The following is a 23,840-nucleotide window of genomic DNA, read 5'->3' as shown; positions in this document are numbered from 1 at the left end:
GAAAAGGGAGGAAGAATGAAGCCTGTAATTGTTTTTTATTTTTGTGTCTGGCCTTTTGTGCTGGTATACATAACTGTCAGACACAAAAATAAAATGTAAACAGTCGTCTCAGTTTAACTGCAGGATGAAGTTAAAGACTGGGCAAGTTTATTTAAAGAGCAGTGCGCTGATGCAAGGAAATATAAATAGGTTGAGAGGGGCATTTAAAAAAAATTAATAAGGACGCAAATACTGTGAAAATCAGCTATAAAAAGATTAAAATATATTCAAATATATAAAAATTAAACATCCAAAAATATGAATTAATCTAATATAATAATAAATAATAATAATAACAACAACAACAATACTATTACTATTGTTACTATTATTATTATTATTATTATTATTATTATTATTATTATTATTATTATTATTATTATTATTATTATCATTATTATTAGTAGTAGTAGTAGTAGTATTATTAGTATTATTATTATTATTAGTATTATCATTATTATTGATGATAAGAATATGAATAATAAATGATTCTATGTATGATTTAAAATATATCAAACATTTTACAGGAAAGTTGTAATGAACCCTGACGTCCAATAACGTGTGCCAAATGTTTTATGCATGACAGAAAAACGAAACATTTTTTGCTTCTACATATATTTCCTTATTGTTTTTGTGTATTTGTATATAGTGGTCTTAGTTGTTTCCCCAGTTAAGTTTATTCCCAGCATCTTGCAGAGCATTGGGTCCCTGCCTGCTGTTTGCCCCAGCCTCTGTAATCTGGGAGTTATATTTAATCAAACTGCATCAAACGACACCCACATTAAAAAGCTTAAAGGTTGATGTAACTTTCACCTAAAAAAGGGATTTAGGTGAACTGTCAAAAAAACGTTAGGCCCTCAGCTAAAAACCTTGTTGTAATTTTTGATCAGAATTGTGTTTTGATTTTAAGATTATTTTATTGACTTTTGAAGCACAACATGGACTTACCCCTGTATATACTGTATCTCTGAGCATGTATCCCCCTACAAACCTGGACACATGTCTACATGAAAGCTTTTATTGTGTGATTTTAATTAATTTTAGCTCAGATTTTAACGGTCTGTTTTAAAAGTTTGTTTGTTTTTAAGTATAATTTCATTTTTGATTTTTTCGCTTCATTTTACTTTGCACTTCTTTCTGTTTTTATTGCCCGCTATGGGGCACTTTACCTGTATTGAAAAGTGCTATATAAATAAATTATTATTATTATTATTATTATTATTATTATTATTATTATTATTATTATTATTGCCTAAGAAATATTACTAAACAGAGATCTGTAATATTAACCCCTAAACTGGAAATGCTCGTACATGCTCTTCATGTATCGACATCTGCAACTCTCTCTTTACCTCCCTCAGCATGTCCGCCCTCAACTGCCTGCAATCAGTTCAGAGCACTGCCACTAGATTATCAACCAGGTCAAAAATATGGTCACATATCACCCCCATATTACGATCCATCCACTGACTCCCTCTTACCTTTTAGAATCCAGTTTAAAATTCTCATGCTCACCTACAAATATCTACACGGCCAGACCCAAGATTACTTATTCGAACTACTTCACCCTCACCAGCTGACCTGTTCCCTCAGGTCTGAATCATTACACCTACCAACAGTCCCACACATGCACCTAAAAACCTGAGGTGGCAGAGCCTTCTAGGCTGTATCCCCAAAGCTGTGGAAGGACCTGCCATCATCCATACGCTCTGCGGAATCAGCCAATATTTTCAAAAAGCTTTAAAAAACTCACCTGGCTTTGGGATTATTTGGGTTTACCAGCTATTCAATTTGAATTGCACTGTTTGATTGACCCCTGTTTTTCTCTTTTTGCATTAGGTCTCAGCTGCATTCTTAATAACAAAATTATTCTTGTTTATCTTTTATTCTTTATCATTTAAAAAGTCGCCTCTTGGAAGAACACACCCCAATTTTGTTATACCTGTGAAAAAGGAAATCAACATCACCCCTACCTTATTCTATTCTAATGTTTTAAGTCTTGGGAAGCTTTTTTCTAAGGGTGAGGACTCGGAGCATAGAAACCCAAGGCTGTCTCCCCTTGCGTGGATTTGATACAGAGTAAACCTCTCTCAGATGACCTGATGGGTCTGGAAGGTTCATAGTGGAACAGTTAATCAGATATCAGACATAGACCTGAGACCATTTAAAGCTTTATAGATGAGTAATAGGATTTAAAATAAGTCCAGCAGACAGGAATCCACTGCAGTGATTTAAAGACTGCTGTAATGTGGGAACAAGAGCTTCAGCTGTCTGATTGATTTTTCCTTAAGACATATAAAGACACTCGTATCAAAGTTTAGCCTGCTGGAAACAAAGGCATGTACATGACTCTGTTTAACCTTTAGAATGAAAATCATCTATGTTTTGTGATTTCTGCAACAGCTCCGGTGCAGAATGTTGACTTTTCAAACAAGAATACATCTTGTTAAATGTACGTTACTTCATTTTGTCTTCTCGCCCTCTTGTGTTCCAGTTGGACCCGGTATCTGGTCCCGTAGAAGGGGGCACAGTAGTGACAATATCCGGTTCTAACCTCGGCCAGAGAGCTGAAGACATCCAGAACTCTGTGACAGTCGCCGGGATCCCCTGCAGCGTCATCCACAGCAGATATGAGGTCTCGTCTAGGTAAGTCCTTTATACAGAAAACCATGCACTGCTCTCAGACTGACCTTTTTAAAATGTTGACCGTCTTCTTTCTTTGTGTGACAGGATCGTGTGTGAGACCACAGGCAGTGCAGGAGAGAGGAGTGGTCAGGCCTCGGTCAAAGTGAGGGGAGGAGGACTCGGACTATCGGCTCAGATCTTCAGCTTCCAGGTAAACGCAGTTTGTTAGTATGTTTACATGCACTTAAAAACAGACTACACTAGCACCTTTTATAATGCATGAAACTGGATTTTTATTCTGATGTTTATGTGGGTGTAATGGAGGATGGACAAGATTTGGTTGGATGTAGTCTATCTGTTACAACCTCCAGTGTGTGCTCGGTCGCAGAGGCTAAACAAATGCTATAGTCCTGGAAGCAAGATGCCCAGGTTCAGTACCAACCTGCAGCCCTTTGCAGCATGTCAGTCCCCACTCTCTCTCTTAGTTTCCTACTCTATCCACCATCCTATCATCTCAGTTAAGACATAAAAAACTAAAAGAAACATGAAAAAGCAACATAATAGCGTGTCACTTCTAAAGCTTCTAGGTTTTACACATTTTAGGGGCATAATTACATGAGAACTTACTCAAACTTAAACTTCTTCCTGTGCACGACTACTAAGTGGCTATTGAAAAGGTTTCCAGCTTTTAAACCGGGCCAAGGTGGTAGTGATCTTTCACATGTAAGGTTTGTTGTGAAAATATGTCAACTTCCTGTTTATAACCTGCAATGCTGAGGAAGGCTTTGTTCTGAAAAGTGTCCACTGCTTGTCTGTACGGTACTCTGCCCAGATTTAAAGCTGGAATATTTAGGCTACTCCGTCGATTCCATGCAGAAGTATGAACCAGGCTTATTTGTGCTGACTTATTCATCTTTTCTTTAGAGTTACATCTTAAAGTCCAAAAAATAGTTTTAGTAACTTCTTAATAAACTGTTCATTTCTCTAAATGCATTCTACTGCATCAATCTGCTTTTTATAGATTAATTTGCAACACTTAAAATAAGATGTCTAATTTTGTGTCATCTTCTCCTACACATCTTCAGTACCCCTATAAATAAAGATGTTTTTTCAGCTTGTGTAATATTTTTGTTTTGGTTAGATGCTTTCTGCAGATATGAAAACACTCCAAGAGATGATTGCATTAAACAAAAATAGCTCTCTCTGACAAACCAGCTCCTCACATTGCCCTGAGGGCTCATGTTGGTTTGGGTGTACCTGCTGAAGATCAGCACTCAGAGTTCTCCTTCACCCTGCAGCTTCACTTCAGCAGCATCTCTGCAGAACACAGCATGTCTGAATATTACATGACAACTTTAAAATTTAAACAGCACACCTTGAGATTGTTTTTGCATTCTCTAACCTGAACTCTCCAAATCAAACCTCTCTGGGTAAAGAAATATAACTTGATGTAATTTGTCAGACTTCTTGCAGCTCTCTCTGGAGCCACAGGAGGCTTTACGCAGGGTTCATCAGAGAAAATGAGGGGAGCCTTTTCTTTTTAATGAGGTTACAACATAATGCAGAGTGTAACCTGCTTATTTAAGTGCATGCAAACACACTGAGCATCTGCTGCACCCTTTCAGCAAGTCTTGGACAGCGATTATGCTGAAGCGAGTAAACAAGCATTTAGAAAACAAAGGCATCTCCAGGGTATATTCACACCCAGCTCACAAGCAGCACTTAGTCTAAATTCTTGCATGTTTCCTCTCTCTGAGTTTGGTTAAGTTGTATACATGAGAGCGCAGTAAATCGCTGCTGGGTGCGGACCTAAACAGACGCACAGACCTCTGTGACGGGGAAGTCCCTCTGGGATTATTCTAAACTAATCCTGTGAAGCCTCATTTGGAGAAAGTGATTCAAATGTGATCTGTCAGCCGTTGAATGCAACTTCAGGAAACACAGAGGGGGGATTGTTTTTAACATCTTGTAGCTGTTTAAAGTGCGTGTTCATTTATTCCACAAACTTCTGAGTAATTGAAGAAAGACAGCTCGCAGCTTCTTTTAATTAGGTCTCAGCTGAAATTGTGCTTCTTGTAATCTATGCAAACCACCGCAATGCAATAAAGTAACAACATCTTGTCTTATTTACGTTGCAGTAAAAGGATTGTAAGTTTGACAACAGCCCTAATTAATTAGGCAGAGTGACAAGCAGATTAATAGCTTTACTACAGGCTGGCTGCAGGGCAGCCTTCCAGTCTTTTCCAGAATGCCCTGCTGTCTCTTTTTTTTCCCAATAAATCACCTCCTCTGTATCAGGTTATTGATTATTCTCTTATGCATCTCATTTTTACTTTTCCTCTACTCATCTCTCCATCATCAGGATCCCGTTCTGAGCAGCATCTTCCCCCAGAGAGGGCCCAAGGCGGGGGGCTCTGCTCTTACCATCAGAGGCCGGAGGCTGAGGACGGGACATCCGAGTGAAGTCAGCATCCTGATTGGAGGAGTGCCATGTGTGGTGTAAGTGTCTCTGATTGATTGTTTTTGGAGACGTTAAATTTAAACTCAGAGGAAAGATTTCAGTAATCGTATGAAGACACATTTATATCCTAAGAGTGCATATGTGTTTTCAGGCTGAACATCCAGGAGAATCAGATCAGCTGTCTGACCAGAGGCAGCAACAGAACTGGAGAGCACAGCATCACAGTGCGGTTTGGTGGAGCTGAGCGCCATCTACAGGGGTTGGTGTATCATTATACCCCCAACCCCAACATCACAACGGCAACTCCATCCAGAAGCTTTCTGAGGTGAGATCATGGTCCATAATGCTTGCTTAGGTTCAGTTAGTTTAGTTTATTTGAACATCAGAAAAAAGAGAGTAATGGTTTCTTAAAAATTGAGCAGGGGAGTTTAGACGCCCCAAAGAGGCTCATGGGGATGCCTCCCCTCAAGGAATAACAAGAGTTATAACACGAAGCAACACAGATTAGTTAAAAAGAAGAAGAGTTTCATAGTTGCATATTTACATTCATGACCTTTTTAAATGCTTTTTGAATAATGTTAATGTAGATGCTGATTGCAGAGGTGCAGGCAGATTAGATATTCCACTAATCACTAGATAGAGGAGAGATCCTTAGTGGAATAAGGACTGCACAAAGCCAAAAGATTGAAGTCCAGGTTCCGATTGGAAGTGTATTTTATGGACCAGAAATCTTGCATCCATCACATAATAGGCAGACAGAGGAATAAAATGTGTGGAAACTTGATTTATAATAATGTAAACGATGGACAACCTGAAACTTAAACTGGGTGAGTTGATCCAACACAATGTTTATGTAACACACATAAAAGGAGAGCAGAAACAGTTAGCAGGCTGCTAGTTGGCCCCCATTTCTCTCTTCACCAAGGTATAACCTCTGTTTTCAGAGTGATGTTACTACTGTTTCTGGTTTTAAAATCATCTTAGTCTTCTACAAAAACATTTGACTTGACTAAGGACACTTAGGATAGCAATCTGAACCTGTTGGAGGTAAAAACAATAACTTTTAGATAAAGGAATTTGATTGGCACTGAGATCATGTTGCAGCCATTACAGCCTGATTCACAACAACTTCAAACTTTTTTGTGCCTTCAGTCCTTTTGATGTCAAAACATGTAGTAGAAGGATCCAGGTTTAAAAGATAGCACCCCTAACTTTGTAGCCAGAGTACAATTAGAAGTTTGTCTAAAGAGAATGTGAATGGAGGACGCTGATGCTCTTTGGTTTTCTCCTCTTTCTCTATATTCTTCTTCAGTGGAGGTCGGATCATCAGAGTCTCTGGTCAGAACCTGGATGTGGTCCAAGAACCCAAAATGAGAGTCACCCTCAGTCCACCTGATACTCTCCCTCCCAGGAGGAGGAGGAGCGTCGGCAGGAGGAGTGCGGGGAGCCTGAACAGAGAACAGGGGCTCCTCGGTTCCCTGAAGAGATGGAGGAGGATTGTCCCGGAGGCTGACTGCCCTGAGGGAACGCTCTGCCATGTCAAACAGGTAAGCCATCATACAGACAGATAAACCTCTGTGTGATGTCTGTAAATACTGCAGCCTGAAAATGCATTTCAAGCTGATGACACATGTAAGCGTTGATCTGAATGTCTGATGATGTCTTCATTCCTGCAGTACGAGTCTCTCTGCTCAGTGAACAGCTCCTCGCTCATCTCATGTCCGACACCAGCCGTGGGTCCAGAGGCGAGGAGGGCCAGGGTCAAAGTTCACTTCTTGTTGGACAGCCTTCATTTTGACTTCAACAGCGTGGGGAACGAAGCCTTCAGCTATGAACCCAACCCCCGGCTCTACCCCCTGAACCAGAACGACCCCAGCAAGCCTTACCACCACAAACCCGGCAGCATCATCTCTGTGGAGGTGCGTGCAGAATATTTCCTCCATGCATGTAAACGCTGAAGTTTCTCCATGCAGGGAAGTCACACTGTACTCTTTTTTTGTGGTGCAGGGAGAGAACCTAGATCTGGCCATCTCCAAGCACGAGGTGGAGGCTCGGATCGGGGAGGGGGTCTGTTCAGTTAAGACCCTGACACACAACCACCTGTACTGTGAACCTCCAGCTCAGCAGCCCTCTGTCACAGCAGGCAAGAAACAGGACGGCGTGGACAGTCTGCCTGAGTTCACTGTGAGAACATCTTCACTTCATATTCAGAGCATGTGTACTCTTATTTTGACTTGATTTTGGAGCTGATTTTCATCTGTAATAAGTCTATGTGGAGATCAAAAGAGGAAGAACAATCAAGTGCTGAATAATGAAGCCAATGTAGAAGAGCTAAAAACTGCAGTTCCTCAAGTGTATGCTTGAAGATGACTCCAAAAGCTCAGGAATCCTGATGAAGACAGATGTTAGATTGTTCAACTTAACAGCAAAAATTAAACACCATCTGTTTAAAGATATTAAGAGTAATAGTTCAGCATATATTTACATATTTAGGGGCAAGATTGAGTTGACCGACAGGTTTAAGGAGGCCCAAAGCTGTCCTCAGTCTACCTGTCTGCTTCTAGGTTGATCTAAAGTTCAGTTGAGAACCTCCCTATAGACATGTTCATGTTTCATGGTGTCTCTGGGTGAGACACAACCCTCTGTGATGCAAACCTGAGTCCTATCGGCAAAGAATTAACTTTTTATTTCCTTCTGTAAACAGAAGACCTCTTCTCAACAACAGCTTTGATCTCATTTTATAATAATGATAAACTTTATTTATATAGCACTTTTCTGAACAAAGTTACAAAGTGCTTCACAACAAAATGCAGCAAAAATAAAAAGAAGCAGATAAATGCCAAGAAAACCCCTGTGTCCACTGGAAAGTTAAATCTCTGCACATCTGATTTCTAAGCTGCAGAACGAAGGAGCAAATGCATGAAAGGCTGTAAGCTTTACAAAGTCTCAGAAGAACCCTTAGTGTTCTCATCGACCAGGTTTACACTGGGAGCTAACTTAGCCAGGAAAGTCTTCCTCTATTTTTATTCTATTTTATTTTATTTATTTATTTATACACATATAAGATTACATAAGATCTGATATCTAAAAGAAATAAGAAGGGTTAGTCAGGAGAGGTCAAGAAGCCACCAGGCTTATACATAAGGGCCTCACCTTTCTTAACGAACACAAATAAAATCAAAACACACAAGAGCAGCAATAAACACACATAATCTAAGCTAATCAATCAAATAACTGATGATATCTCAAAATTATTAAAAACTTAGGGAATATGAAAAAAAGATATATATATATATAAACATACAAATTGATTCACTTTTTCCCAAGGAATATAATGATTTGTAAGCTTGACGCTGATCTGCTCCTCAGTTAAGCTCAGTATGTTTTTCTGACCATCCTGCAGCCTGCGTTAAAAAGTCTGGTGTAAACCCAAATACTCCTGAACTTGATCTTAACAGTTCTCTATTTCCTAAATGTTGTACAATGTTTTCATGTCTCCTCTCCAGGTGAAAATGGGGAACCTGAACTTCTCTCTGGGTAGCGTGCAGTATGACACTCAGGCCCAGTCCACGTTCCCTCTGGAGGCTCAGGTGGGGGTCGGAGTGGGCGCCTCCATAGTGGCTCTCATTGTGCTCATCATAGTGCTCATTTACAGGTAAGATTTTGCTGTTATTCACCCTTACTATGCCTTCTTATTCTCCCTTTGCTATCATTCTGCAGCCTGTGTTATTCTTTTAACTAAATGTTGATACTTGCATCATAAGGAGGAAGAGCAAACAGGCCATGAGGGACTATAAGAAGGTGCAGATCCAGTTGGAGAACCTTGAGACAAGTGTGAGGGATCGATGCAAGAAGGAGTTCACAGGTAGATTCCCAAAATATTCTTTAAAGAAATCAGCTCATCAAAATATCAAACACACACTCAAACCATCATCCTGGCTCCTCTTCTTCAGATCTGATGACAGAGATGATGGACATGTCCAGTGACTTGGTGGGATCAGGAATCCCCTTCCTGGATTACAGAGCATATGCAGAGCGCATTTTCTTCCCCGGCCACCAGGAGTCGCCACTGAGACGAGATCTGGATGTTCCAGAGAGCAGACGGCAGACTGTGGAGCAAGGCCTGGTCCAGCTGTCCAACCTGCTCAACAGTAAACTCTTCCTCACAAAGGTCAGACGCCAGGGAGGGAGTCTTTGAATGAAATGCCTGCATGTTATTTGGTGATGCATAGAAAGCCTGTTCTCTGACACACTGCACCCTGAAACATGATGTTATTCGGATACATCTTCAAAACAGTCTTCTTGTTTCAGTTTTTTGCATGCAAACAGTTACTCAGACTTGACAGATGAGCTAATATGTCTGTCTTAAATTCTCATGCCTGTTGCTTCTGTAGTTTATTCACACCCTGGAGGTCCAGCGGACGTTCTCCCCTAGAGACCGGGCCTATGTGGCCTCTCTGCTGACCGTGGCCCTGCACGGTAAACTGGAGTACTTCACAGACATCCTGAAGACCCTGCTGAACGACCTTGTGGAACAATACGTGGCCAAAAACCCCAAACTGATGCTCAGGAGGTGAGGGGGGGAAGAGTTGGTGTAGTTTAGTTTGAGCACTTCATTACTGTTCTTCATCTTTATTTTGTTTTGTCTCCAGGACGGAGTCGGTGGTTGAGAAGCTTCTAACAAACTGGATGTCCATCTGTTTGTTTACCTTCCTGAGAGTATGTGTGCTGTATTTTACACCTGACTAGAGACAAGTAATAACAATTAAACCATGTCATTGGGATGTTGTTGATGGTCCATCTTTATATTCGTGTCCAGGAATCAGCAGGGGAGTCCTTCTACATGCTGTTTAGAGCCATAAAGCACCAGGTGGATAAAGGACCTGTGGACGCTGTGACCGGGAAAGCAAAGTACACACTCAATGACAACCGGCTGCTGAGAGAGGACGTGGAGTACCGCACACTGGTACAAGAACACACACACAAATACAATGTACAGCATGTTCCTAGCTGTAGTCTATGTGCTCTGTGTTTGGTTGTTTTGAGTTTCATGATTATTGAAGGGTTGAAAAAATTATCGGTTTGTCTTAATTATTATTATTTTTTTTTTAAATGTGTTTATTTATTTGTGTATTTATTTATTTCATTCTTTATTTTAATGCTGCATTCACAAGTGTTAAAGATGGCTGTGTTTGTACATCCATTAACTTGTACATTTCACCAATCAGTGCACACTCACATCACTCAACATCCCTCCTGTGCTTGGCAGGTATTCACTCTTACTAAGGAACAAAGACAAACACAATTAAAATGTCTAAATATCCCTGAATTATTCCTCTGAACTATCTTATCAAATTGTCTAAAAGCTCACTGCATGAAACTCTGCATCATTACCATCAACACTCATCTCTCCTTCTCATCCGTGCAGACCCTGAATGTCGTGATGCCCGCTGCAGCTTCCACTGGAGGCACCACAAACCAGACGGTGCCTGCCAAAGTCCTGGACTGTGACACCATCACCCAAGTGAAGGAGAAACTCCTGGAACAAACGTGGAAGGGAACCTCTTTTTCCCAGAGGCCACACATTGACTCATTACACCTCGGTGCGTACAGTTAAACCTTAATCAAATTTACTTTGTAAAGTTGTAAGTTGTACAACATTTTAAAAATAGAAGATATAACTATGCAGGTCATGCATCGTATATTTATTTAGCATATGCCTGCTTTAAAACTGCAAACAGTCCACTGTTCAAGATATAATAAAGCAGAAGTAGCGTATAAAAATAGATCATAATATGACATTATTTGAGAAATTTGTCAAATAGGGAGAGAGATGGGTAAATAGCACAATAGTGCTGTTTTTGCATTAATGTAAATCACTGATGCGTGAGGTTACACACTCCTTTTTTCCCTGCAGAGTGGCGTGCAGGTGTTGCCGGTCACCTGATCTTGTCAGACGAAGACCTGACGTCAGTCGTGCAAGGCTCATGGAAACGCCTGAACACTCTGCAACACTACAAGGTTTGTGAAAGTCCTGCACACAAACACTGATGCATGCACAGATTGAAGCTAGTATAATGAGTTGAAGTTGTGATAAAACTGTGCACTGCAGGTCCCTGATGGAGCCACGGTCGCTCTCGTCCCCAGAAACACCAAACATCTGCTGCATGACAGCCACGACTACATGCCAGGAGAAAGTGAGTCCTGTACACGTCTTCTTTTGTGGATTGTGAGGATGTAAATACAGATATGAACTCATACTGAAATGCAAACAAAGACACTAAAGGCTGCAAACACATGAAGCAAGCTTCTCATCAGTCTACAACAGATTGGTTGTACAGACATTATTTTTACATTATGATCTGATAGTTTAATGTAGATTTGCATCATCTATTAAGAGACAGGAATATGAAGAGCTGAAGTTCATCTAAGTCTCAGCCTTTTATGCAAAAAGCAGCAGATTTTAAAGAGAAAAACACAAACTTATGAGTCATTTTTTTTCTTATCAGTTCTTTACAATTGTTCTTTCTTCTGTCTTCATACAGACCTGGTCTGTAATTTTTACTGAAGTCAACCTAGTGTAGAGTTTTGTTTTCCTTATTTTTGGAAATATAATGTAGTTTAAATATCTGATTGATTTTTGGAATATGTAAGTGTTGCCTAGTTTGTAATTTCAGTTGTCAAGACTAAGGGAAAAAAAGGGCTAAGAAAAACACAGAATATAAATTGCCGCAAACCTGGTCATGAAACAGCTTTATCTTTTTGTTTTAAAAACACTGTATGCAAAACTCTTTGTCATTTGCATAAACAGTCGTGTAACTTCTGTTGAACAGAAGCTGACCGCTTCAGATTGTAATGCAGTCAGCCCGGTAGAAAAGATGCACTGAATCAAATCACCAGTAGAGGTCACTGCTGTGCTGTGTCTAAAACAAACAGGAGCTCATGTCACTGAAAGCTGAGAGTCAGCAGTAAAGGCATTTATAAAGAACAGACAGATAGTGAGTAGTGTTAAATGTAGAGACATTTGTGACCACTTTGTGATGTTAAGTCTGCCTTAGTAGTCGATCTGTTAACCGCACTGTTTAAACTGAACGTATCTCCTCCGTTGCTCCACAGAGACCCCGATGCTGGATGATGGGGAGGAGGGTGGAGTGAGGCTTTGGCATCTAGTCAAAGCTGGCGAGGAGTCCGAGCTGCCGAAGCACAGGAGAGGCAGCGTGAGGGAGAGGGGAGGAGAGAGGGCCAAGGCCATCCCTGAGATCTATCTCACACGCCTGCTCTCAATGAAGGTAAAACACACACTGCAAGAATACAAATCTTAGAAAGTGTATTCATCTAAATTTAAGGCAAAATATCTTTTTACACTTTATATAAGTCAAGTTGACCTGACAGGTACAGAAATACAGACACAGGCACAGACCAAAAACAAGGACTGATTCGCTCTTCAGCAAAACTTTTGCAAGTTTGTTGAAATAAGACGTCATACTCATTTAGAGAAACATTTTGTCACTTTTAACCAAGCAGCAACCTCCAGTCTTAAAATATGAAGCCCATGCGGAAGTGCTAGACACTGATTTTAAAAAAGACGATCTTTACAGCACATATAAACATGTTTACAGCCTGAACGTCAAACTTCTGCAGGCGTAGGTGTGTGAATGTCAGTGAAATTGCATTTTACCATTTGATCCCCATCAGATCAGTAATCAGTGTAACCCCCTCTATTCTGACTCTCAGGGCACACTGCAGAAGTTTGTGGATGATTTATTCACCGCTATCCTCAGCACCAGTCGCCCCGTACCTCTGGCTGTCAAATACTTCTTTGACTTGTTGGACGAGCAGGCTCAGCAGCACAACATCACAGACCCGGAGACCATCCACATCTGGAAAACCAACAGGTATCTGACCCACAGCTGCAGCAGGTCAGGGAAGGTCTGGATGTTTGGAAACAAAGCTGAAGGACAGAAATTAACCTTAGGACAGCTTTTGGTTGGTGGCCATGTGACGGGAGGTTAGAAACAACATCCAGAGGTTTAGGCAGCTCAAGTGACAGCAGAGTATAAACATCAACTATACATGCAGCTTTTTGCAGCTGCTGCAGACTAACTTTATGGTGGTCTTCTTTTGGGAAGAATAAAATATGTCTATTAGTTTGTGCTGCATTCCTCTTGGACACTGTATCGACTTTGCACAAACCACTGTACTGAACTGAACGGTGCACTAGAAATCCTTGGATTCTTGTTTTTATCATTTGTCTTGTCTTTCAACAGTTTGCCACTGAGATTCTGGATCAACATCCTGAAGAACCCGCAGTTCATCTTTGATGTGCAGACTTCCGACCACGTGGATGCTGTGCTGTCTGTCATCGCTCAGACCTTCATGGACTCCTGCACCATCGCTGACCACAAACTGGGACGGGTGAGCTAAGCATTAGCGGACAATATATTCATTTATTTTTCCTCACCTTTAGCCGTGTTTGCACCTGATGCATTGTGAAAATATCTTGATATGTCATCTGTGTCGTATTACATTCAGTGCATGTTCCTCCATTTGTCCTCCTTGCACAGGACTCGCCCATCAACAAGTTGCTGTACGCCAGGGACATCCCACGCTACAAACAGATGGTGGAGAGGTAAGAATATGGCTGCCAGTTGCTCTGCTGACCTCGGGCATGAAAAACAGGGAGGGGAGGAAGGGGGAGGGAGTGAGGCCGAGGACAATCTGTCAGTGCCAGACAGGGTAGACTGAGCCCGCGAGGCTTCCATGCATGGATGGTTGGAGAGCAGACTGCTACACTTACTACTGTCTGCTGCACATTGGACCCTGCAGATTACACTTGTGATGTATTAGAGCTTCCCCTCACTGGGTTTTTACACAACACCATGCCTGTTTTCAAAGCTTTATCAGTTTTACCTCTGTTAAAGATGAGGACTCCTGCAGATTAAATCAGCTTTTTATTACCAGCATGAGGCAGCAGAGTCCAATTAACATCTAGTGCTGCTAATGTAATGTAAATAACTTAATTTGGACCAATGTGTGCACCTTTTAAGATAAAGATGTGTCAATTTACACCTTGTTACAAACAGAGAGAGCAACAAAATACTTTCATTTTATGTGAATCCAAACCTGATCTGTGAAAAACAACTTTGATCTCAGGTGTTCATAGAGCTGGGCGATATTGAAAGATATATTATCAGGATAAATATTGAATCATTATTTCATTTAAATTTAAAGGCGGATGTTTGCCCCTGAATGAAAGTTGAAGACAGTTTGTTAGCTTGTATCTGGATTTAGTTCTCTGATAAGCTTCTTGAATCCCTCATTTTTGACAGTACTAACAGGAAGCAGGTCTTTAATGTAAGATGAGATTTTTGTGAAGTTTTAGTTTGTAGATTCTTATTTTTCTCAGTTTGAGGTTATTTGATTTACATTTACAACAAAGATATTTCAAATTGTGTACTGTGTATTAGTTTAGTAGAGTACTGTTTTGAGTTTTGCGCTCCAAGGGTTACTGGTGGAGTTATATTGTTTCCCACAGTGCAGTGACAGCATCACAGTTATTCAGTGTTATTCAGTGGACATTAAACGTGCCTGAAATGTACAGCAGAAGTTGTCTCCATGCTCTTCCTTTTACTCACATCCTGAAAGTATATTTAATGAAGTGTATTAAGTTAATAGTTAACACAGAGTCGACACAGTGTCAGACTAACGACTCTGTTTTGAGCTGATAGGTTTTGAGTTTTCTTCAGTGTCGCTGTTGCTTGTTTCAGCTGTGTTTACATTCCGCGCCAAAAGTCTTTAAGCCCCGCCTACCTCTAACCCTGCAACATGATTGGCTGTTCAATAGTGTCGTCTTCTTCTCTTCAATGTTCAATGTTCTCTTCAACTAGCATTTAAGGCACATTAGCGCCCCCTCCCTTTCTAGTAGTAGGGGGGTGTAATAACAGGTTTATATATATCACATTTTTATCGAACATTTGTTATATTTGTATTGAGAAAAATTATATCACCATAATTATAGTATCAAATTATCACCCACCTCTAGGTGTTCATACAAACACCTGAGCCTGGCTGCTGATGAGCACAACCTCTGTCAGTCTCACATCAATTTTTAGTACAGACTGCTGTCATTTTCCATGCAAGACAACATGAAAGTCCTTTAAAGAACTCCATATTCAAGTTGAAGGATATTTACTGTACATAAACAAAGTAGTGAGAAAAGAAAAGAGAGTATTCAAACTTAAGTTTCATGTCACCTTTCTGTCTTTCCTCTGCATAACTCTCCGTTTGTCTCTCCTTCTCCTGCAGGTACTACGCAGACATACGTCAGACCATCTCAGCCAGTGACCAGGAGATGAACTCCGCTCTAGCAGAACTCTCTCGTGTACGTTCCCCTCTCTTGTCTCCAAGTTTTTCGAAAAAAATTTTTTTTAAAGGCATAAATCATTTCAGGACCTTCTGGGTGCGTGCCTAACAAGCTACATGTGGAGTCTGAAATGAAATATGAATGAAAACCAATGCAGTTTTTAACACCCTCCGCCCCCTGACGCTCTATTTTTACTCTCCTAAAACAGAATTATACCGCTGAGGTCAACTGCCTTGTGGCTTTACACGAGCTGTACAAGTACATCAACAAATATTACGATCAAGTGAGTATAACCCAAGAACATGACGGGTGGGTTTCACAGGGTGTTGGTGTGTGGTCAGGATGCATTTCAACTACATTTACCATCTTTGTGTCTCTTGAAGTGCTCACATTAAGACAGTAGAGAACATGAATGTGGAAAGTGTAAACCAAGCATGACTTTTCTTTCTCTTTTTGCACGATTTCAAGATACATTGTGCAAAATAGCAATATGGCTGATTGATGATGTCACCAACTACAAATCCGTTCTGTCAGTACTGGACATTAATCCACAATCATTATAAGGACATCCTTTGTTTATAGATGTGATCGTTGGCTTTGATATCGCCACTGCAGTTTCAGTAGGAACTTTGCGTGCTTAGTTATTATTTAAACTCATTCACTTGTTTTTTTTTTTCTTTTTTGTTGTTTGTTTTTTTTAATTAACACCTTGAAAAACTAAAGTTTACAAAGTGCTTTGACAACCGAGTAAAGTAAATCCTCAAACAAGCATGTCAAGATTCAGGAATCATCAAAAGAACCCACAAAACACGACCAGACATAAAGGCATAGGGACGAAGATGTTGAAAAAACAAAGAGCTTAAACCAAGCGGCAACCTCCGGTCTTAAAATATGACGCCCATGCAGAAGTGTTATAAAATGCAGTCCATCACTTGAGGCTGGCTGCAGAAACACCTGAAACCACATACACACCCATTCATTATTATGACCCGATGATCTTTGCAGCAATAATAAACATGTTTACAGCCTGGTTCAAAAAACGGTTTAGGTCTGAGTAGCTAATTTCTCAGTTGTCACACACTTTACGTGGGTATTTTCTTTACAACTTGGTATTGTCGAAGATATTAAACTTACGAGTTTTGCCCAAATAAGGGCATGCCTGCCTTGATTGACAGGTGGGCACCCTGTAGCTGTTAGTGAAAAGGCTAAAGGCCCGCCTCTTTACCTCACACTAGCTCAGGCTAAGTTAGGTTGAGTTCAGCGTTTTCAATTTGGAAAACGCTGACGGTTGGCTTTAAAAAAAGCGCTCAGGGACAGATGGGTGATGTCACAGATATTACGTCAAATTTTTATACAGTCTATCGCTCAAATGCTGCAGAGGAGAAACTGAGTAATGTTCAAAGACAGAAAATATTAAACAGATAGAAGAAAAACAATAGATATGAGTCAAACAAATAATACAAATAAATAAAAGCCATGAATGCAATAAAAATAAATAACACAATCAAACAATTATAAAAACAATTACGAAAATGTATGAAAACCATTTAAATAAATATAATATATCAAAGCCATAAAAATAAATCAGATATTAAAGCAATTGAAAAATAAGACATAAAAGTAATGAAAACAAATAATAATATTTAGTTAGTTAAACAAATAGAATCTATCAAAGCCATACAATAAATAAGACATTAAAGTAATCAAAAGACTTAATCAGTAGTTAAAATAATTAGAAGACATAGAAGTAATTAGAAGAGATAAAAAAAGTAGAGTATATAGACCTTGAATAAAAAAGATACATAAATGAAAAACAAAAGAAGATTTAAGACAAATAAATCAAATTGAACAAACGATAAAACATTGACAAAAAGGGAACAAGTTAAAGTAAGATTAAAAGTTAAAAGATTGTTAAAAAGCAATAATAACACTACGTTGCACTTTATTTTCAAAGGCAGGTCGTTTCAAAGTAGAGGCAGGTCGTTTCAAAGAAGAGGCTTTTTTTTTGTACCTTTATTTGGTAGGGCAGTTTGAGAGAGAGACAGGAAATGTGTGGAGAGAGGGGGGGTATGCATCGAATCATGCAGGGACTGGATATCAATCCTAAAATTAGTGCAAGGAAGACTGGAGTCCCTATACATGGGGCGCCTGCTCTACTATCACAGCTAAACAAGCCCACGTAAACATTAATCCTAAAACCAACAGGAGGCAAATGAAGAAAAGCCAGGATGTGGGTGCTGAGGTTGACAAAAAATCTCATGCTGCTTCTGTTTTAAAATTATTTTCATCCCCCTCAGATCATCACAGCGCTGGAAGAGGACTCCACAGCGCAGAAGATGCAGCTGGGTTATCGGCTTCAACAGATTGCTGCTGCTGTAGAAAACAAAGTCACAGACCTATGACCCCGCAGGGCACCGTAGATTCTCCTTTAACCTTGAAGCAGAGGACTTCACAGGAACGAACTACTTTCTCCAGGAGGTTTTTTTTCTCCCTGAGACAAACTGAGGACTAAGGAACTGTTTGGTCCACACTGTGCTTGTGCTGTCATTTTAGCAGACTGACTTCTCATGACGGGAGAAGCGAACCCCAAGAGGCTCACTGGTCCTGTTCTCTGTCCTGAGACTCCTGTGAAGTTTGGGAGTAAAAAGTCATGCTCTGAGGGCCAAAGCAGAAGAAAAATACTGAAATGAAGCACACGAACTACAGGAAATTCATCTGAGCTTGCATTTCTCCTTAGGAATTCCAACATTGATTCAGACTAAAGAGCAGTCTACTTTAATCTTAAAGGACTTTTCAAACTGCACCGAACATTCCTGCAAGCTTCCCGTACTAACAGGCTGTACGTCTCCTGCAGAGGAGCAGACAGTGGAAGTGTGCTGGAAGAGGAAACGAGGAGGAAAAGGGAAAAGAGGACTTCAGTGCTGACTGCTGTCGAGTTTCCCAAAACAGTTTGTCAAAGTCTTACATTACGGATAAACGAAGCTGTGGCGCTTTTGAGCAACAACTCATCATGTTTGAGAGACGTTTTCATTCTGCTTTTAGCTTCCTGAAATCACTCTAACAAGTCTTACTCTGAGAAGTTTAACCCTCTGTTATTGGACGGTTTGTGGTTCAGCACAAACAGGCTTTATTTTTCATTTTTTAAGCATCTCCAGTTCACTCCGTTTCTAGATTATGCCTTCTGTAGTTTGGACTGTTTTGCAAAAGTGCTCTGTGATTGAAGATGTAGCACACACATACTCTCAGCCTGCTTGCTTATCATGACTTCCGATTGCTGCCATGACTGTTCCTGGCTTCAGTGACGTTTTGCAGATGTCAAAACTTTTTGTATAGTTTCTATAGTTCCCGAAAAAATCCACAAGTGCTCATCATTCTTTAAATGAACTGATCCGTCCTGCAGAAAACCATGAAAGTAAAATTTTCCACAACACATGAGCGCATGCATGAGAAACATGCAGAAAAAAGCCCATAATTGCTACAATTAAGTGGAAAACTTTGATTTTAAATGCACAAATACCAAGAAGAATTGAATCTACACTATCTATTTTACATTGCAATACAACTATGGGGTTAAATCCCTTTTGTTGCAATTCATCCTTTTCCCTTACACCTTGTGTTTTTTTTTAATGAGTGGTATTTTTCCTTGGTATGCATGTGGCAGAGTCAAACAGCCCTCATGAAGTTTCTAAATCCTGAGCAGTTTATAAAATAAGTCATGTAGAATTAAATTAAATGCTTATTTTGCACACATGTGCATTATGTAGATTGATTTCTCTTGTTCTCTGTTTTTAAGGCTGGTTTGATCTCTTCCATACCTGTGCGATACTTTCACTTTCTTCTCGTGTCTTGTTTTGGATTTCTTTAACTCCATCTCCTCTCTGTTTGAGTTTATCTCCAGGCTGGATTGCAGTATTACCCTTGAATGATTGTTACAGCAGGACTGATGCCAGTTAAGAGTTTGTCAAACATTTCACGCTAACAGGAGAGCTGGAGAAATCTTTGACTAGTTTTATCCAATTTAATTTATTTTTTATTTATTCTGTTGGATACTTGTTTCTTATTATTTTAGAAATGTGTAAAACAATAGTCTTTTTTTACCCCGTGTCTGTCACATCTTCATCATCTGGTGACGTAAAGCGGACTTTTGTCATCTTGAATCAAATTCACAATCAGCCGTGTTGAATTTAAGCCACATCTTCAGTCTCTACTTTTATATTTTCATCTATTTTAGAAGCAGAAATATTTTTTGTCCTGTTGCAAGTTTTTATTCTCAAAAGAAAACACGTTACCTGTGGATAACTTTGAGTTTGTTGAACTCCACTGTGGTGTTTGACAATAATTCTGTACATACAAAGTGCTCTGAAGTAACCCTGACTTTAGTGTTTCTGACTAACTGATAGGACAAACCTAACAACAGCTTAATGTGATGCAATAAAGTGGTCCCTGTGTTCAATCCAATTGTTGTTATTTATGCCTCCTCCTTCAGGATGCTAACACTTGATCCACAATCGATCAAACCAAAGGTGCTTTCAGTTCCTGTTTTAATCCACATTGTGCTTCTGAAGGATTGCAGTGATGTATTTTAACCAACAGTTGCTGGTAAGCTTTATCAGTCATTTCTATCACCAATAAACTTCAGCAGAAGAGCATCTGAGTTCACTGCTCTTGAATTTTCAAATGATATCAGCGTCTCTAGTGCGTCTGCTCCTTCTTCACTCTGTTTTAATGGGCTTTTCAGGCTGTAGGCTATCTCACAAGCTGCTGCCAGCGCTGGATTGTTAGGAGGGTAGAGCTGCTGCTGGTTCTGCTCATGTTAAGCCTCATTTCTGTTTCTGGAGTCAGAGCTGATGGCACAATTGAACCATGTTGTTAAAGCGCAAAACTGCACGGCGTTCATCAGGTAGAACCTTCAGTTATCAGGCCCCTCTCCTTTGGAATCATCTACCAGTCAGGGTCCGGGAGGCAAACACCCTCTCTATTTTTAAGATTAGGTTTAAAACTTCCCTTTTTGATAAAGCTTATAGTTAGAGCTGGCTCAGGCTTTGACCAGCTCTCAGTTATGCTGCTGAGGAACTGGCACACTCACACACTGGGATCCTATCTCACCCCCATTCCCCCCTACCCCCTCCATGGCTTTCTTTAACTCTCCCTGTCCCATTGAAAGTTACTAACTTTAGACCTTTCTGGAGTCCCTAAGCTCCATTGTCTCGTAGGTTCCTCTTAGTTGCTTCTGAAGACATCCTGCTGCTGTGGACGAGCCAGACTCCAGCTGATATGGACGTGCTGGACTCCAGCGGCAGGGCTACTACTACTACTGGCGGTATACAAATAAAGATTGATTGATTGATTGAAGCAGTGTCGACCAGAAGAAGTGAGACATCTTCTTTTGATTTTGTAAAGTAATTAAGATGATCCTTGCATTTCTGTGGTGCATGTACACAACATGGCTTCACTGGATCTTGCACCAAGCGTAAGAGAGCTCATAGATGGACAGGCTTGAGCTGATGCAGCAAGCTGCTTAAGTGAATACAGACACTATTATTTGTTACACCTCTCCATCTTCTGATGTCATAATGCTTACTTTAAAAAGGGTCAATTAAAAAAGAGACAAGCCTAAAATTCCTCTAAGAACAAAACTTTCCTTGGTTTAATCAGTCAGTACCATAACTCAAGCCCAGCCCTGTTTGTTGACACTGATTGGTGGGACTTGGCACAGCATCAACTAGCACAGTAACAACTTTCTGTCATCAGTGAGCCAGTCTGGGAGCTATATTTGGAAGTCCTCTCGCAGTGTCCTATGAATGAGAAAGTGTGACCACCTGCCACACAGCTGGTGATGTTCAAACATGCATGAGCCTCAAGCTGGACCCAACACTTTCAAACTGCGAGTCATGCTTAGTCTGTAGACAAACATGGGGAGAAACATCAGTGTCATGTTTTATTTAACAGTACCAAAACTGAGCAGAAAGGGTCCTTCATGAGTCAGAAAAAACGTTAATTTATATGATTTACTCAGGATAATGTTTCATCTAAATAAGGCCATCAAACATTTTCACAAAATGGTAATGGCTCCATTTTACCTCTTCTTTGTAATGGCTAATCATAACCAGATGGTGTCAACAACTTTCTGCAATTATGGTCTGCACTGTATCTCCACCTCTATGTCCTTACATGATGTTATTTATAGATTTAATAGTTTAACTTGCCTCCATGAGTCCCCTCCCTTAATTAAAGTTTTTAACAAATGGTCCCAGTTTCCAGGGGCTTCAATGAGGAAACAGTGTGGAACCCACAAAGAAGTTTCATTTTAACATTCAGGATTAATGCCGGCCATTTAAAAGGGAAAAATTAGAAATAATTGACATGCAATACATGAATAAATGCAACTTTTTGTGATTAATCTAATGTGGAAGTGTTATAAACTGCAGTTCATCGAGTGTCCGCTTAAGGCTGGCTACAGAAACACCGGAAACCACATTTCCATACAAAAAAGACGATCTTTGCAGCAGAAATAACAATTTTTACAGCTTTGTTAAAAAAATGTCTTGGTCTGAATAATGAATTTCTTGATATAATTTCTGTACGGGCGGTGAATTTTTTTATAACGTGACAGTTCAGAAGATATTAAGATTCCAAGTTTTGCCCATTTAAGGACATGACTGACTTGACTGACAGGCTGGAACACTGTGGCGAGGAGGCTCAAAGCCTTCCGTCCATTATTTATATAGTCTATGGTTTTGGACTGAGGCACTGCATGTTTCCATAGTTGCAGATGTGTATGCACGTATGCTCAAAAACTGCAGTGTGTTTAACTGTAGGTAGATATTCATTGGTTTTTCATTTTTCTATTCTCTTGGAGGGTGATGAAATATCAAATCTGTGTTAAACTCGCTCTTGAAAGTTTGTGTGTGTGTGTGTGTATATGTTTGTCTGTGTGTGTCTGAAATTAGCAGCGTGATAACTAATGAATGCAGGTCACGTTTCACTCATATGATAGAGGGTAGGGGGGTCAGTGGAGCCAAACTGAAGGTCATGAAGAGTGTGTATGTGTGTGAATGTGTGTGCTATTTTTTTTTTTTAACACTAAGCTGTTGTTTTATTTTCAGTTTGGAGAATTAACAAAGAGAATCAATGACAACGAGATGAATTAATCTGCTGTGTTTTTATGTTTCATGTATAAATGTCAGATAATTTAAGAAATATATTTTGTGTAACATTTTTCTAAAGATTAGAGCAGAAAAACTCATGTGGTGATTTAATCCTCTTTCACCACCTGATATTTATTCCCTACTAACCCAGTGATCTAGATCTGTGCAGGTGCTGTTATGATGTCTCTCAGCATTGCATGTGCACACACACGCATGCACGCATGCACGCACGCACACTCGCACACACACACACACACACACACACACACACACACACACACACACACACACACACACACACACACACACACATGCGCGCCTCCTCACACACATGTGCGCCTCCTGCTCCTGAGGGAAGGCTCTCATTACAGCTCTCTGAAAGTAGAAAACAGCCTGCACAGCCTGCGCAGGCTTTTCAGCTTAAGACTGGACCAACATTAGACAGTGATAGCTGATCACAGGAGGCGGCACCACCTGTGTGCTCTGCAGGCTGATACAAAGACAAACACCGCTATGTTTAATGCTTAAGCATTTAATTCTTCTGAGGTTTTGTATCACAGAAACAAAAATGAAATATCACAACTTCCTGTGATCTCTCAAATTAGTATTTTCTGTAGATGGATTCAAAATCCTCTGACACAGAGCAAACAAAGTCTGGACGATGAAATATTCACGACTTCTTTGGAAAGCTGCATTGTTTTAGATGTCCGTGTCATTGTGTCCCAACAGTGTGTGCTCAAAGCTTAGAGCACACATTCATATTTCAGAGAGATTTTAAATGTTCAAATTGCTGCATCTTGGCTTCTCATTTGCTCCAAAAGAAAGAAGTTTTGCCTCACAGGCAGGGAGCATGGAATAAAAGTAGTACTCATTGAGTTCAAGGGTTTGTTTTTGTAAATTAAACCTTTACAGTTTCTTCTATGAGCCTGAAAGTGAAGAAACCCAGCTCAATCTGCTGAAGAAGAAATCTTAAGAAATATCTTGACTGTGACATCAGATGCAGATTTATCAGTGTGAGGTGAGAGCGTTGTTCGATACTACATAATTGTTGAAATAATCTTGGTTTTATGGGTCTTAATGTTCTCTGTCACATACAGTAACATGCCCATGTGTTGCAGTAACACAAGTTAGAAAGCCTGAAAAGGACCTGTGATAAAGTGTGAACTGACGATGAACAGCCAGTCACGTGATGTTGCGAGGATAT

At 40.1% G+C, this 23,840-nt stretch overlaps 1 protein-coding gene across 2 annotated transcripts in view; it reads left to right on the top strand.

Annotated features, from left to right (window-relative positions):
• The window catches only part of plxnb1a (plexin b1a), an 89,770-nt gene extending 69,824 nt beyond the window's left edge, over positions 1-19,946 (top strand). Inside the window, exons 17-39 of one of the 2 annotated variants that reach the window (XM_034695963.1) lie at positions 2,534-2,685; positions 2,770-2,875; positions 5,027-5,163; positions 5,277-5,450; positions 6,438-6,672; positions 6,802-7,044; positions 7,133-7,309; positions 8,632-8,780; positions 8,890-8,990; positions 9,079-9,296; positions 9,520-9,698; positions 9,778-9,844; positions 9,945-10,091; positions 10,554-10,728; positions 11,043-11,146; positions 11,238-11,322; positions 12,242-12,414; positions 12,860-13,020; positions 13,393-13,540; positions 13,690-13,754; positions 15,431-15,506; positions 15,697-15,771; positions 17,786-19,946. In XM_034695963.1, coding sequence (XP_034551854.1) covers positions 2,534-2,685; positions 2,770-2,875; positions 5,027-5,163; positions 5,277-5,450; positions 6,438-6,672; positions 6,802-7,044; positions 7,133-7,309; positions 8,632-8,780; positions 8,890-8,990; positions 9,079-9,296; positions 9,520-9,698; positions 9,778-9,844; positions 9,945-10,091; positions 10,554-10,728; positions 11,043-11,146; positions 11,238-11,322; positions 12,242-12,414; positions 12,860-13,020; positions 13,393-13,540; positions 13,690-13,754; positions 15,431-15,506; positions 15,697-15,771; positions 17,786-17,890 — 3,252 coding nt within the window. In that variant the 3' untranslated portion in view covers positions 17,891-19,946. The remainder of the gene's footprint in view (positions 1-2,533; positions 2,686-2,769; positions 2,876-5,026; positions 5,164-5,276; positions 5,451-6,437; positions 6,673-6,801; positions 7,045-7,132; positions 7,310-8,631; positions 8,781-8,889; positions 8,991-9,078; positions 9,297-9,519; positions 9,699-9,777; positions 9,845-9,944; positions 10,092-10,553; positions 10,729-11,042; positions 11,147-11,237; positions 11,323-12,241; positions 12,415-12,859; positions 13,021-13,392; positions 13,541-13,689; positions 13,755-15,430; positions 15,507-15,696; positions 15,772-17,785) is intronic. The other variant, XM_034695964.1, reaches the window with a different exon arrangement.
• Positions 19,947-23,840: the final 3,894 nt, after the last annotated feature.

This window comes from Notolabrus celidotus, chromosome 11 (genome assembly GCF_009762535.1).
Source record: "Notolabrus celidotus isolate fNotCel1 chromosome 11, fNotCel1.pri, whole genome shotgun sequence".
Lineage (NCBI taxonomy): Eukaryota > Metazoa > Chordata > Actinopteri > Labriformes > Labridae > Notolabrus > Notolabrus celidotus.
This window is presented reverse-complemented; position numbering and strand designations above follow the sequence as displayed.